We start from the raw sequence: 13,757 nt of genomic DNA on the forward strand, positions 1-13,757 counted from the left end.
TGTCTTGTGCTCCCAGTGCCACCCGGGCACGGCGGGTGGGATGCCTCCATGGGGATGGCTCGTGGTTTGGCACCCAGCTCCGGGCATGTCTGTGCCTGCAGCGAGGGCACCGGCTCTGGGGACAGGCTGAAGGGTCACCTGTGCCCAGGGTGAGGTGCCCGGGGGAGCTCTTACCCAGGCCCCCATCGCTCACACCAGGCACTGCCCTCCTGCCCCACGCCTCCCACCCCGAACGGGGCATCCAGGGCCCCGGGAAACGCTGCTTGTACCCGGAGAACGGCACGACCCGGAGGGCAGACCCGTCCCTTGCTCCGGGCCTCTCTCTAGGCGGGCGGGGAGCAACCCCCGGTACAGCGGGGCCGAGCGCTGCGGTGCCCGAAACAGGCGGGTGCACCTCCCACCCGACAGAGGGCGCCCACCCGGCCGGGGACTATAGGCGTGGCGGCCGCGTGGCTGGCCGCGGTGCATGCCGGTACCGGCAGGCTGTGCCGGGCTTTAGAGCGGCGGCGGGGAGGCAGCGGGGATGATCCGGCGCCATCGTTCGTTCGGCCGGGGCTGCGGCTCCGTGCCCGGCGCGATGGTGGGGAAGCGGCGGCGGGCGCCGCAGGCGGACGCGGTGGGGGAGCGGGGAGGGCTCCCCGAGGAGGCCGTGGTGAATGGCCACGTCCTGCAGTTCTACTTCCACCAGGCCGTGGCGGCCTACCGCGCAGGCCGCAACCGCGACTTCCGACAGCTCCGCGACGTCATGCAGGGTGCGCCGGGGCGGGGCGGGGGGAGCCGGACCGGCTGCGAGGGGCAGCGCCAGGCCGGGGGAGGCGGGGCCGCACCGTGCGTGTCCGGGCACCGTGCTGTACGGGCACCGTGCTGTACCGGCACCGTGCTGTACCGGCACCGTGCTGTACGGGCACCGTGCTGTACCGGCACCGTGCTGTACGGGCACCGTGCGTGTCCAGGCACCGTGCTGTACCGGCACCATGTGTGTACGGGCACCGTCTGTGTACGGGCACCGTGCGTGTACCGGCACCGTGCTGTACGGGCACCGTGCGTGTACGGGCACCGTGGTGTACTGGCACCGTGCGTGTACCGGCACCGTGCAGTACGGGCACCGTGCGTGTACCGGCACCGTGCAGTACGGGCACCGTGCAGTACGGGCACCGTGCAGTACGGGCACCGTGCGTGTACGGGCACCGTGCTGTACGGGCACCGTGCTGTACGGGCACCGTGGTGTACCGGCACCGTGGTGTACCGGCACTGTGCTGTACCAGCTCCGTGCGTGTACCGGCTCCGTGCGTGTACCGGCACCGTGCGTGTACCGGCTCCGTGCTGTACCGGCACCGTGCTGTACCGGCACCGTGCGTGTACCGGCACCGTGCGTGTACCGGCTCCGTGCTGTACCGGCACCGTGCGTGTACCGGCACCGTGTGTGTACCGGCACCGTGCGTGTACAGGCACCGTGCTGTACTGGCACCGTGTTGTACTGGTACCGTGGTGTTGTACCGGCACCGTGTAACCCGCCTTTTGTCCCGCAGCGCTGCTTGTGCGGCCCCTGGAGAAGGATCACGTCATGGCCCGGAGGCTGCGCTTGATGCAATTCCTGTCACGGGTCGAGGAAGGCGAGAACCTCGGTGCGTCCCCAACCCTCCCAGTAGTGCCCCGGGGGGAAGAAGCCGCAGTGTGGGCCTGCAGCCCATTGTCCATGTGCTCTGTCCCATTAGTAACGAGGAGCAGCATTTCTGTGCAGAGCACAAGCCCGGGCTGAAGCTGTTCAGCTGTAGTAGCTTTTCCCTGAAGGCAAGGGTCTGAAGAACGTGGCTTTTCATGTCTGCGTCGTGCTGCCGTAACCAGGAGCAGTGCCCTAGATCCCAAGCTCCCAGTCTGTCCTGTTAGCCAGACACACACCAACGTTAGTGTACATATCCAGGTTAGATGTAAGGAAGAAGTCCTTCACTGTGAAGGTGGCAAGGCCCTGGAATAGGTTGCCCACAGAAGTGGTGAATCCTCCATCCTTGGCAGTGTTCAGGGCCAGGTTGGACAGACCCTTGGGTGGCATGGTCTAGTGTGAGGTGTCCCTATGGCAGGGGATTGGACCTGGATGATGTTAAGCTCCTTTTCTCCAACCCAAACTATTCCATGATTCTGCAGTTCTGTGATTGTGGCTTTAGCTCACCCTCGTTGCTTCTGCAACACTCCCCCGTGTCAGTTATTAATAGGCATGTGGTGCTTCTGTAGCTTCCTATGCTTAGGGGTGGGTCTTGCAGTTTAGGCCCTTGGCAGACAGCCTTCCATTCCTTCTCACCTTCGTCCTCAGTAGCTGTAGGATTTGCAGTCAGAACAAGCAAACAAGTGACTAGGTCTCTGTAAGATGTCTGTGAACTCACAAAACAGAGCTCTGGTTTCTTGTAGATTGCACTTTTGATAAAGAGTCGGACCTCACCCCTCTGGAATCAGCAATTGGTGTCCTGGAGCTTATTCATAGAGAATTCGTTGTGACTCAGGAGACAATGGAAACTCTTCGGGAAATGGTGAAGGAAGCTGTAAGATGTTTTTGAACAAATACTCTGTTTTACAAAAGTCTTGTGTAAATGACAGTGCAAATTGCCTCAGATACAGAATACCATCATTAGGGCTGACGTGTCTGCAAATGTGCATCTTCAGTGCATGTGCTTCTTCATCAGTTAATGTAGAAAAGTTTCTTTGTAAGTTGGTAGTAAGCTGTTACCTGTGCTGTGCTTGATGATCATATGTGCTTTTCCAAAGTGGATCTACAGAGTATGGTCAGTTCAGTGTCAACAGAGAAAATGGTTTTTGTTTTCTCCTGTAGGCTGTTATTGTCTGCATCAGAAACAGAGAGTTTGAGAAAGCTACAGAAATTGTCGAGAGGCATACAGGGAAGGAGCCCAGAAGCCAGGTGAGTCTGTGCTGGAATGAGAGGCAGCTGCTTGAGCACTGTCTGGTATGTCCTGTGGGGTGCTGGGGAGCAGGGGTACCTGGAGGAGTTTCTGGTATGTCTTACAGCGTGGGCGGTATGACACCTGAGGGTGTAAGAGGTTTCCTTGAGAAGCACGCCCCTTAGGGATACCAAGACAAGAAAAAAGGGTAAAGGTTCCAAAACTGGAATTAAAGAGTCCTCCTTGAGCAATGGACCCTCAGTGCTTTGCATTTCTCAAGCATATCGATCATCTGTGAAGCTCCCTCTGTTACTTGCATTCTCACGTATCTCCATGGGTCTTCCAGGTATTGGTATTCATCCTTTACCTCAAGGAAAGCTCAAGCTCATGTGTAGAGCCTGAATTGGTAAGGATTGGTTCTGAAAGCAGGAGTCCTCATTCCTCTTTCTGTAGGCAGTGAAATGTCTTGGGTGCTGGAGCAGAAAGTCAGGATTGATGAAACAAGGTGATGGTCCTGTCCCTCTGGCCTTTTCCCAGCCTTGTCTCCGTGTAAAGTAGTTGTGCCTGGAGAATCTCAAATAGGAAGGGGTCAGGCTTCACCTCGATCCTAGATCCTGTGTTTATATCCTTGTGTCTATTCAGAGCATTCTTACCTCTCCTCTAGAAAAAAAAGAAAGAGTTGCTGACTGTCATCCAGGACAAGGATTGCAATCATCCAGTGGTCAGAAACTTCTCTTACAAGGACTTCCAGCGGAGAACATTTCAGTTCCTGGAGACTTACATGGATGATTCGGAGCCCCTGCTGCAAACGGTATGTGTCTGCCTTGCTTACCTGGCTTCTCAAAACAGCACAGGGTACAGATATGGGGGGAACCAGTGCTTCCTTTGCTAGAAGGCAATGAAATACAGGAATTTGGGTTTTATATGCCTTCTGTATCAAATAATGAGTTTGAGCTTAGACACCTAATTAATGGTGGATTAAATCCAAAATACCCCAAAATCAGTCTATTCCAGAAAGGTTTCTAGAGGGGAATGCATCTTTCAGTCTGTATAACAAGTTTTAATTGATAGGCATGAACTCTGTACCTGGTGCTGATTTAGCTGCAGATGGCAGCTAAAAATGCCTTTGAGAGGAGATGACACTGGGTGGCAGTACAAGAAATCATCTTGTAATGGTTATGTGCTTTTTCTCTGTCCAAGATGATTAAAAAGACTTTGAGGTCAGAACATGCAAAAAAACCAAGACGCCCGTCAGTGACTCCTGAGTCTGCAAATCAGCCAAAGGATGATACTCTGGAGCCGTCGGGAGGGGCAAAGGGCCCAGCAGGGGCTCCAGAGCCTGCAGAAATGGCAGAAGACGTGGAGGGAGCTCCCAGCCCTGCAGAAAGGGCACATGACCACATAGCAGCTTCAGATCTTGGGGAAGGAACTAGTGACTTTGCAACAGCGTCTGAGCCTATGGAAGAGGGTACTGACACAGAAGCAACTCCTGATCATATAACAGCGGCGGATAATAACTTGGAAGATGCATCAGAGCCTATGCAAATATCTAAAGAACAAGCAGCAGCAGCAACTCCAGAACTTCCAGCTGCTGACCCAGCAGCAACTCCACAACCTCCGGGAGTATCTTCCAGGGACTCGAAAAGGTGAGCAGAGGAATCTGGCCCTGCACTGTGGATAAAGTGTGGCAACAGTTCTCTTCCAGTCAGTAGTTTCCTCTCTCCAGGTAGCTCTTAACTTCCCCAGTGCCAGCCCCAGCAGGTCTGCCCAAGCAATCCCCGGAGGTGCTGAGTGTAAGACTTCTGTTCGGATCACAGTAAAAGTGTTCAGTTGGTTTGGGTGTTTTTTCTGGAGATACTGCAAACCAGGGAGGGAGGGCAGTGGCTGCCAGCATGTTTGCTCTCACAGAGCAGCGTTTGGTGTCTGTATGGCTCAACCCTTATTTGAGAATAGCACATGGGCATGTTCTCTCAAGACCTGCTTCCTTGCTGCACCACCTGGTTTAAAGGGAGGGAGGACTGAAGGGCTGGGAATGCCTTCTTCACTGAATTTTATTTGCACCCTGGGGTCAGTTTTTGAGGGTCACACCCTTGGGGAAAAGCCTGATTTCAGTGAATTGGAGCCACTTTGGTGATATTTCCTCAACCTGCTCAGTTCTGTTTGTTTTGTAGGCGGCCCTCTGGAACTGTAACCACGTATGGGATTTCTGTTCTGAGAGAAGCTTTCAAGATCCTGTCTGACTCCCGGGATTCTGGTGCACTCTTCACCAAACTGGATGAAACAGACTTTTCTTTCCCCAAGCAACTGTCTCCTTCTGTATCCCACAGAACCAAGAAACGGAAAGAAGCGGAGAAACAAGATTCTGACATCTCAGACCCTCCTGAAATTATCCGTAAGACCAGGCGCTTGTACACAATAAGCAAACTGGTCATGGAGCGAGACAGCCAGTGCAGCGAGTTGAGTGAGAGGCCAGACTCTTCCCAGGAGCCAGTTGTATCTTCTGCTTCCAGACCTGTTCAGAAATTGCGTGACCAGCGTGTACCTACCAAGAGTGCCAAGTATGAAGTCTATCTCTTCTGGTATATTCTAATACACACCCAGTCTTTTGACTTGCAGCTGACACTGGTAGCATGAAAAAAAACCTTTCTCTTGAATTCAGAATGAGTGTATTGACCGTCCTTGTCTGCTAGCATATGTGCAGCTGGGCAAAGTAAATACTTTGTCCTTACACTTCACTATTTGGGTAATGGAGAGGAGAAAATTATCCATTTTCCACTGGCAGTGGGTTGGAGGTACTGCAGGTAGTACTGGTAGGCAATTCCAGTGTGCGTATCGTGGGTAGCGTGTGTTCCTCCGTGCTTTGGTTAGTGATGCTGACTCTGGAAAGAATTCATGGGTGCATCTTGTGGTGTGTTTTAAACTCTCCTTTCTACCTCTTCACCGTGCTTAAGGTCTCTTTTTTTGTTTTGGGTTTTTTTTTTTTCAGGGTTGGTTGGTGTTTTTTTTTTCCCTGACACCAGTGTTGGTTAAGAAACTCCTAGCTGTAACTTTCTCTTTCAGTATGAGTTGTCACTTTCCTTGCAGCTGAAATGACTGCAGTAAGATGTGGGACTATGTTAGGGTTTTTTCTTGTTTATAAGAATTACCCACAGAAGACAGCAAAGTAGGCTTACTGGCAGAAGTTTAAAATTAGCACTGTTAGGAGTCTGTAAAGCTATGAGTCTCATGAGTAGCTCCTGTAGGCTGTAACAAGGGTGTGGCAAAGCTTCCTGCTTAAATGTCTGAGTTGCTCCTCTTCTGTTTAGTGAAGTTGCAGAGCAGCCAGCAATAATGGTGTTCTGGATCCCCATGAGTGAAACTGGAAGGACTGAGGAGAGCTTGATGTCTTTGGAAAGATAAAACACAATCTCCTTTGTTTTCTGGCTTAAGAATGTCAAGAACATGAAAGTTTGGTTTTGAAGGGCAGGCAGGAAAGACCTTGGCGGTCTGCATTGCTTGGCTGCTTTGGAGGTGACTGTCTTTGAAGTGCAGGAGAGTGGCCACAAGTTGAGATGAGCTGCAGTGCAGCTAGCGTTGGTGCAAGCAGTGGCGAAAACTCTTGCTGGTATGCATTCCTCAGGGTTTAGCTGTAAGCTGGGAAGGGATTTCTACCCTGCCATTGTCATAAGAGTCATGGGGGAAGCTTAGTTGATGTTTCATGCCCTTCAGGGAGTTGAGTGGCAATGCTTTATCTTTTGGTTTGTTTGGGGTTTTTTTCTGGTAACATATAGCAGCTGATGCTGCTGTCCTGGGGTGACTGGAGTTTATTCTGAGGGTGCTTAGGGAACCCTGTGACAATAATATGATGTTTTGTGAACTCATCCAAGGCCATGTGCTGTGCCTGACTGCCATGGGAAGGGGCTGGACACAGGTATGAATGTGATGCCTTCCCATCCTGTGCCAGCTAAAGTGAGGGTTCTGCCAGACTGGGAGGGAGCCAAGAATGGGGCTGCTGATGCTGGTGTAGGCAGTTCTTGAGTTTCAAGCCCTGATGCTGTGCAAGCTGGTTTCCAGTTCACCTGGAAAGTGATTTATTGTCTGTGCTGCTTGGGTGGATGTCCTGTCTTAAAGCCTTTCTATGTCAGTACTTAATGGTAGCAGTGGTGTTGACATCTCTCTGGAAATCTCATTGTGTGCATCTTTGCCAGAGGCTGTTTCACAGATCTTTGTGTGCAAGAAAGAGGTGTTCAACAGTGCAACCTCAAGTAAGAACAGAGATCAGTTATTTCCCAGTGGCTTCAATTATACTGGATGCAATATCCTTCACTGAACCTTTTGAAGGCTTTTTTTAACAGACTTAATTTAACTTCAAGTCTGTGCTTGAGTACTGGAAGCAGGTGTCAGCACTGAGGCACTTGATCTCACTGAGAGGCCTCTGTAGCTTGGCTGACCTCAGTAGTGCTAGCAGTAAAACAGTAAGAATTAAATGCTTCTTTGGAAGTCTAAAGGCTTCTCCCCCAGGTTGTTGGCAAGTCTGTGCCACATACAGAGGCCTGGGAAGTCCAGCTTTGTGTCTGCTGTAAGCACTTCATTGTGTAGTTAATACCCTCTCACTGGTTTTTGCTAATGTTGGCTACAAAATACAGTACTCCACCTGTATTGAGTACATACAGCACACTGTACATTCAGATGGAGGCTACTAAGGATTCATGCCCCTTCAGAGGGGACTTGAGGTGGCAGTGTGTTTATATATCACTTTATGGGCACTTTTCTCAGCACTGCACCCTCATCAGAGGCTTGCTTGCTGTATCCTCTGTGTCCCTACCTTCTCCCCTAAAAACATCCTCCCTAGCCAGCAGCCAAAGTAAATGCTTGCCTGCTTTCAGGTCCTTCAGAAGGAAGTGGAACAGCACACAGGGGTTGGAAGAAAAAGAGAGTTGGAGTGAGGAGGAGGAGCTTTTCCCAGGTGCCGGTAAGAACGTAGCCCCTCCTGTGGGTATTAATTGATGCTAATCCTGGCTGTGGGGCTCATTTATGGGTTTCTTGCTACCTTCTGTGTGACTGAATTTTGAAACCAGAAATCCTAAAACCCAGGAAAATGGGTAACTGTCCCAGGTGTTTGTACATCTGCCTTGAAATGTGTGCCAAAGCCACCTTTAACAGTCTCAGATAAATCGTGCTTAGCTTAAAGAATGTAAACATCAGAAATACAGCTTCTTCTCTGTTCCTGCTTTAGTGCCATGAAATAAAGGTTCAGTTTACGTTTTCAGTCAGATCAATTGTCCAGTCCTTTTTGCAGCTAGATATGTAGATTAACTGGTGAAAAGGAGTGGATAATGGGTGTCTAATTCCAGCTTCAGTGTACAGTGTAGCCACATCCTGGATGGATGCCCCTGTTCTGGCTAGTTTAAAACAAACCAGATCCTATTGGAAAGTTTTCACATGAAACAGCTGGGGCTTCAGAAAAGGGAGGGATAAAGGAGTTTGGTTTGTCTGTCATGGGGTGCTCGCATTGTAGGCTCTGTATTTCAGCAGTTAAGCTCAAGGCAGTCTGTCAAGGAAGTCTGTACCTCTTGAGTTAAGGTGAAATGTAACCCTGTTGCCTTGTTTTTCAGCATCATTTGAGACAGCCAGCAATAACAGTACAATCTTTGGTTCCAAGAAACAGGTAATGTGGAGCCCTTAAGTCCTTTCAGCAAGGCCTGAGATCATGATATGTCTGCAGAGAAGAGCAAACTGCCAGACAATCTGAAATACACTGGTGGGGGTTGCTGCTCAGACTGCTTCCTCAGCAGCGTGCAGTTCACTTATAGCAGTGTGAGCTGCTGTCACGCTTTAAATGAGGAGGCTGGGTTGGAAAGTGCTTCCTCAGGCTGATGCTTGTGGTATCCAGGCTTGATCCAAGTTGTGCAGGGCTTTGCATTCACAGAGGTGCATGGAGTTTCTCTGTTAAAACAGCCCAATTTGGTAGTTGGTAAAGCTGTGTGCCAGACACTGGCTATATGCATGAGGTCCTTTTTCCTCGATGCATGTGGTTCAGAGCTGGGTTTGCTGGGTTCCCCCCATGCTGGAGAGGTTCTGCATCTTGTTTGGGTGAAGGACACACATACAGCAGCTGTTGCTTGGGAAGAGGTCCCCACTTTGCTGCTGGGAACTCTCAGCCTGGCTCGTAGGATAGCTGCTGGCTCTTGTGCTGCTGTACGCCACGTAGCACTCTGCTGGAGCTGAGCACTTGTTATTCGTAACGGGTACGAGAACACATCCACAGAGGAGTGATTGAGTGTTGTGTGCTGTTGACAGGACACCTGTGGCTTTCCCACATGTTACTAGCACAGATGGTAAATGGGAGCTAACACACATGGGAGGAGTTGCCATGTGGTTCTCTGCTAGCGGCACTCTGAAGCTGCACTTCGTACTCACAGGACACTGCTTATGTGCTCTTTTGTAGAAATGGACAGTGGAAGAGAGCGAGTGGATCAAAGAAGGTGTGCGGAAGTTTGGAGAAGGGAGATGGAAGGCCATTTGCCAGAAATACCCCTTCCAGAACCGCACAGCAGTGATGATCAAGGATCGCTGGAGGACCATGAAAAAACTGGGAATCCTCTAAAGCTGGGAGCCACAGGACCTCCAGTGCACAAACCTCTTTCTTTGGAAAGACAAACTGGAGCATCACAGCAGGGGAGGCTGCTGTGCCTATCTCTGTGTGTGTTGGGAGCCCCTGTGGCTCATGGCACCTGAGACTGATGTAGCAGACAGAAATCACAATACAAGAACCAAGGAGCCTTGAGCTCTAGCTGCAGGTTTTAGTTTCTGTGCAGGCTCGATAGCATATGCTTGGAAATGGCCTGGATTGGGACTTTCTTCTGACAACTGCAGCCTTTGTAGAATGAATCCCAGCTGAAGTGAGTGAGTTTTGTCTGCTCAGATGCTGTCAAACAGTAGGCTAATCCCCTCAGGTGCTATTTTTCTGTGTTGTTTAAACTGTCTGTCACTTGTTTCATCCACTTGTGCTCAATTCTCTATGGGTGGGAGGCAACATGTAGCCCCACAGCTTTTAGGGAGGAGATTGAGACAGATATCTTTCATTCTTCATGTTTCTTTCTGCTTTTAGCAGCAGTGAGCCTGGGAGTGAGAATTTTTACCTCACAGCTTTGAGTAAAAAACATAACTTTGTATCTTAGCATTTAACTGTTGGTCATTCCCATGTTAAAAGTTGGGCCATATCTTACTGACACTTCTTGCTGGTGTGCAGTCCCTGCAAGTGTATGGGTGCCCAGGGCATTGCATATCCAGCAGCCAAAGCCAGAGCTCATGTACTACCAGTCTTCCGTAAATAAAGTTTGTGTTTTCTTGGCTGGCTTGAGTTGTGTGAGCTTGTACCATATGGGTGGAAATGTGGCAGTTGGGGCAGGCAGCACACCAGGAACCCTTTTGCCTCTGAGCTGTTGTGTCAGCCGCTGTTTGGAGTGGAACAGTGATGCCCAGAGGTGCTGCATAGGGCAGAAGCTTCTGGACAAGGTTTCTGCTGAAGTCAAAGGCTGAGGAGCTAAAAGCAGCCTCTCCCAGCAGCATTTCTGCAGAGGAGGAGCTGGGAGAAGCCTGTCTGGAAACACCTGCTTCCTTTCTGTCCTTCAGCAGGAGCTGCTGGACTGAGCCTGCCCTGGCACCTGGCTGTGGCTGTGTGTTTCCCTCCCCTTCTGCTTGTACAACTGTGTTCCCTGGAGTCAGAGCAGCCGTGGGTGGACAGGACACCCTGCACTTGCGGATGCTTGATGTGAGCCACAAGCTGGACCAGTAATTGCTGTTGTGAGGCAGTGCCCATTGGTTGTGCCCAGTTGGAGATGATGGATTCACCCATACTTCCCTTCTCTGCACCAGGCTCTTGCCCTCGGTTATACAGGGAAGGTGTTGCAGCCAAGGCAGGGAGGAGCCACGGAGACAGGGCATTCCCCCACAAACCCACTTTAGGGCTGTGTGCATTTCCTGGTGGTAAAACACTTTTCCTGCTTAATTTTCTTGTTCACAGGACAGACTGGTGGAGCGTTGGTCAGTCAGAAGCAGGGCTGGCTGGGAACTGGCTCAGTGGCGCTGGTGACTGCGGAGCTTCTTACAACAGCCTCTGCGGAGGGTTCAGCTGGGTGAGCTCTGATGTGGATGAACTGGATAAGCCCCTGCTCTGCCCCAAGATCATCTCAAGGGTGCCTTGTTCCCCTGACTCCAGCCCTGGCCCTACCAAGGTGCCACTCTGAGGCAGTTAATGATTATCCCTGACACCTCCAGTCTCCGCTCCTGCCCTTGCTGGAGGGAGCGCGGAAGGCTGGGAAGCAGGATGCTGCTGGTGTTCCTGGCTCTGCTGGGCTCTGCTGGCTGCCCCAGGACTGAACCCCTCAGCAGATCTAGCCAGGACCCGCTATTCCATGGGGCAGATCGCTACGACTTTGCCATTATCATTGCCGCTGGCACCACGGAATGCTTCTGGCAGTTCACACACCAGAATGGGAACTTCTTCTTCCACTACGAGGTGAGTTTTGCGAGGTGCATCCCAGAAAGCTGTACAGCTGCTGATGGGGTCAGAGAATGGCTATGCCAGGTTAGTCCAGTGCTGCAGCTCCACAGTCTGTGCTGGCCACTACCTCCTCCAAGGGCACAGCCCGTCCTGCAGTGGGAATTCCTCCATCACCATGGGCCTACAACCAGGCTTATGTGACCAGGCAGAAGGGTGACTCAGGCTGAACTCCAAATCCATCAGCCGCAGGACAGAGGGGGTTTGCCTTGCATGGGGAAGGTCCCGAGTTGAGACAGGAATGGTTTCAGTCACTTGGGTGTTCCACCTCAGGGACTGTACTTTTCTGGGGCAATTTCTGTCGTGAATCACATTTCCTTTTTAAAATACCTGTTTTAAAGGGGCACTGAGAGCTCTGGATGAGGTGACTGAGCATGCAGAGAGCTGCAGGGTGTCCTAGCGTTGGGAGGAGCTCTGCCATTTGCTGGGCTGGCTGAAGGCTGCTGCATGGCCCTTGGCTCTCTGAGCTGCAGCTGGAAGGCTTGCCAAAGGCCTCAGGCACAGCCCTATGTACTTGTCCCTGTGCTCTGTTCCCTTCCCAAAGGGAAAACGGCAGCCTTTTATCACCTGTTTACACTAGGTTAGTTGAAGGAGAGCAAGAGCATGGCCATGCCCAGCACTGACAGCTTCCCCCTGGCTCTGCCCTCAGCAGAGCAGCCCCACAGGAGCATGGCACAGCCCTGGGCCTCAGCACAGCTCCACCTCCCACCACTCCAGGCAGCAGGGAGATGGGATAGGTATGGGGTGGGGGGGGAGATATGGGGTGTGTTCAGGAGCCTGCAGCACCATGAGGAGGCATGGGAGTGTTGCTGTTTATCATCCAGGCTGTGGGGTTTGGGGTTCTTTTACGTGTAGCTGGCAGCTCACTGGAGGCTGTTCCTGGCCCCAGCTCTCAGCAATGGAGGGGGCAGCTCTCCATGGACCCCAAAACAACCCTCAGTAGAGGCTGGACCACACTGGGCCCCTGCCCTGCACACAAGGGCTCCTATGGGCTCCTGTCTATTCCCTGAGCTCAGAATCAGGCCCATGAATGCTGCTCGGGTGTTTCCTGCCTCCAGGTCCAGCGTGCAACGGGGATTGGCAACAACAGGAACATCCTGGTCACAGCAAGCGACCCCAGCGGCTTCCAGCTTGGCACTTCCCAGCATGCGCGGGGACAGATCAACTTCCTCACCAAGCAGAAAGGTCCTCGCTGCCCTGGTCTTGCCCAGGCAGCCAGCATTTCCCAGGGGCGTTATGAGTCTGATTACATCTCCCTCCTCAGTGGGGAGGATGAGGGCCAAGCACTGGGGATGGGTTTGCCTGGCAGAGGCTCTTCTGCTCAGGGAACAACAATCCCCATTTCTCTCTACAGGTTTCTACCAGCTGTGCCTGAACAACCAGCAAAACCACTTTGGCTTCATGCAGGTGTATCTCAACTTTGGTGTCTACTACGAAGCCTTTGACGCAGACAACAAGCAGCCAGAGGAGCGGAAAGAGCTGAATGACACCTTGGAGGCAATTGGGGTGAGTGTGAAGGTGACCACAGTACTCCAGTACTGTGGGGATGGGCAGGTTCTCCTGAGGGAACCACGAAGGGTGTTTGCTGTTGGCTGAGCTGCAGCTTTAAGTTAATGCTGAGCAAAGGGGGAGCTCCAAGAGCAGCTCTGCAGGCTCTGCTGCAGCCCAGCTGCTGAGCACCCCCCTCTCCTGCAGGTCAGCACCGAGAAACTGCAGCTCCACATCTTCCACATGTGGCGGTTCTACAACTTTGCCCGGATGCGGAAAACATCCGACTCCTTCCTCCTGGAGTCCAACTACAACTACGTCAACTGGTGGTCAATGGCTCAGAGCTGTGCCATTGTCCTCTCCGGGGTGCTGCAGCTCTACTTCCTGAAGCGCCTCTTCAATGTGCAAGCCTCCAGCAGGCAGAACTGCTAGCAGTGTCCAAAAGTGTGGGAAGGACCAGTGCCTGCAGCGCTTGGTAACAGCGCTAACAGCTAATTCTGATCCTTCACAGAGAGGGAGAAAAGGCCAGATCCTGCTTTGCGGAAGGAGAGTTCCCTTGCCCCTCCCTCCCTTGGCTGAAATCACCCCAACAGAAGAAAAACACAACACTGGACTTTGCGTGCTAGGTTGGTTTGTTACCTCCCTACCCATCATTATGGTGTCCTATAACATCTTTTCTACCAGGCACTTAATAAAGAACCCCTGGCACCCAATCTGGGGCGCGATGGCAGCCTTCTGTCCATCTTCTGCAAGCCTGCACAAAGCAAGTCCTGCTTGCAGGCAGCTGCCTGCCCCCTCCTTCTCTCCCCCTGGCTCAGTGGTCAGCCTGTCCACAGAGC

General features: G+C 52.1%; 2 protein-coding genes across 4 annotated transcripts; both read left to right on the top strand.

Annotated features, from left to right (window-relative positions):
• The first annotated feature begins 475 nt into the window (after positions 1–475).
• Positions 476–10,222, top strand: TERF2 (telomeric repeat binding factor 2). 3 transcript variants are annotated; one of them, XM_065661991.1, is made up of 10 exons: positions 476–752; positions 1,530–1,625; positions 2,404–2,534; positions 2,822–2,908; positions 3,553–3,699; positions 4,089–4,534; positions 5,060–5,446; positions 7,754–7,839; positions 8,483–8,535; positions 9,316–10,222. In XM_065661991.1, exons 1-10 carry the CDS (start codon positions 524–526, stop codon positions 9,472–9,474), a joined length of 1,821 nt encoding a protein of 606 aa, XP_065518063.1. In that variant the 5' UTR covers positions 476–523; the 3' UTR covers positions 9,475–10,222. The 3 variants fall into 3 exon arrangements, with proteins under 3 accessions (XP_065518063.1, XP_065518066.1, XP_065518064.1); XM_065661994.1 differs by having other exon boundaries at positions 5,216–5,446; XM_065661992.1 differs by having other exon boundaries at positions 2,404–2,522.
• Positions 10,223–10,898: 676 nt separating this feature from the next.
• TMED6 (transmembrane p24 trafficking protein 6) lies at positions 10,899–13,733 on the top strand. The gene is made up of 4 exons (XM_065661996.1): positions 10,899–11,388; positions 12,489–12,615; positions 12,785–12,936; positions 13,126–13,733. The coding sequence occupies exons 1-4, from the start codon at positions 11,125–11,127 to the stop codon at positions 13,348–13,350; spliced, it is 768 nt and encodes a 255-aa protein (XP_065518068.1). The 5' UTR covers positions 10,899–11,124; the 3' UTR covers positions 13,351–13,733.
• The last annotated feature ends 24 nt before the right edge of the window (positions 13,734–13,757 follow it).

This window comes from Lathamus discolor, chromosome Z (genome assembly GCF_037157495.1).
Source record: "Lathamus discolor isolate bLatDis1 chromosome Z, bLatDis1.hap1, whole genome shotgun sequence".
Lineage (NCBI taxonomy): Eukaryota > Metazoa > Chordata > Aves > Psittaciformes > Psittacidae > Lathamus > Lathamus discolor.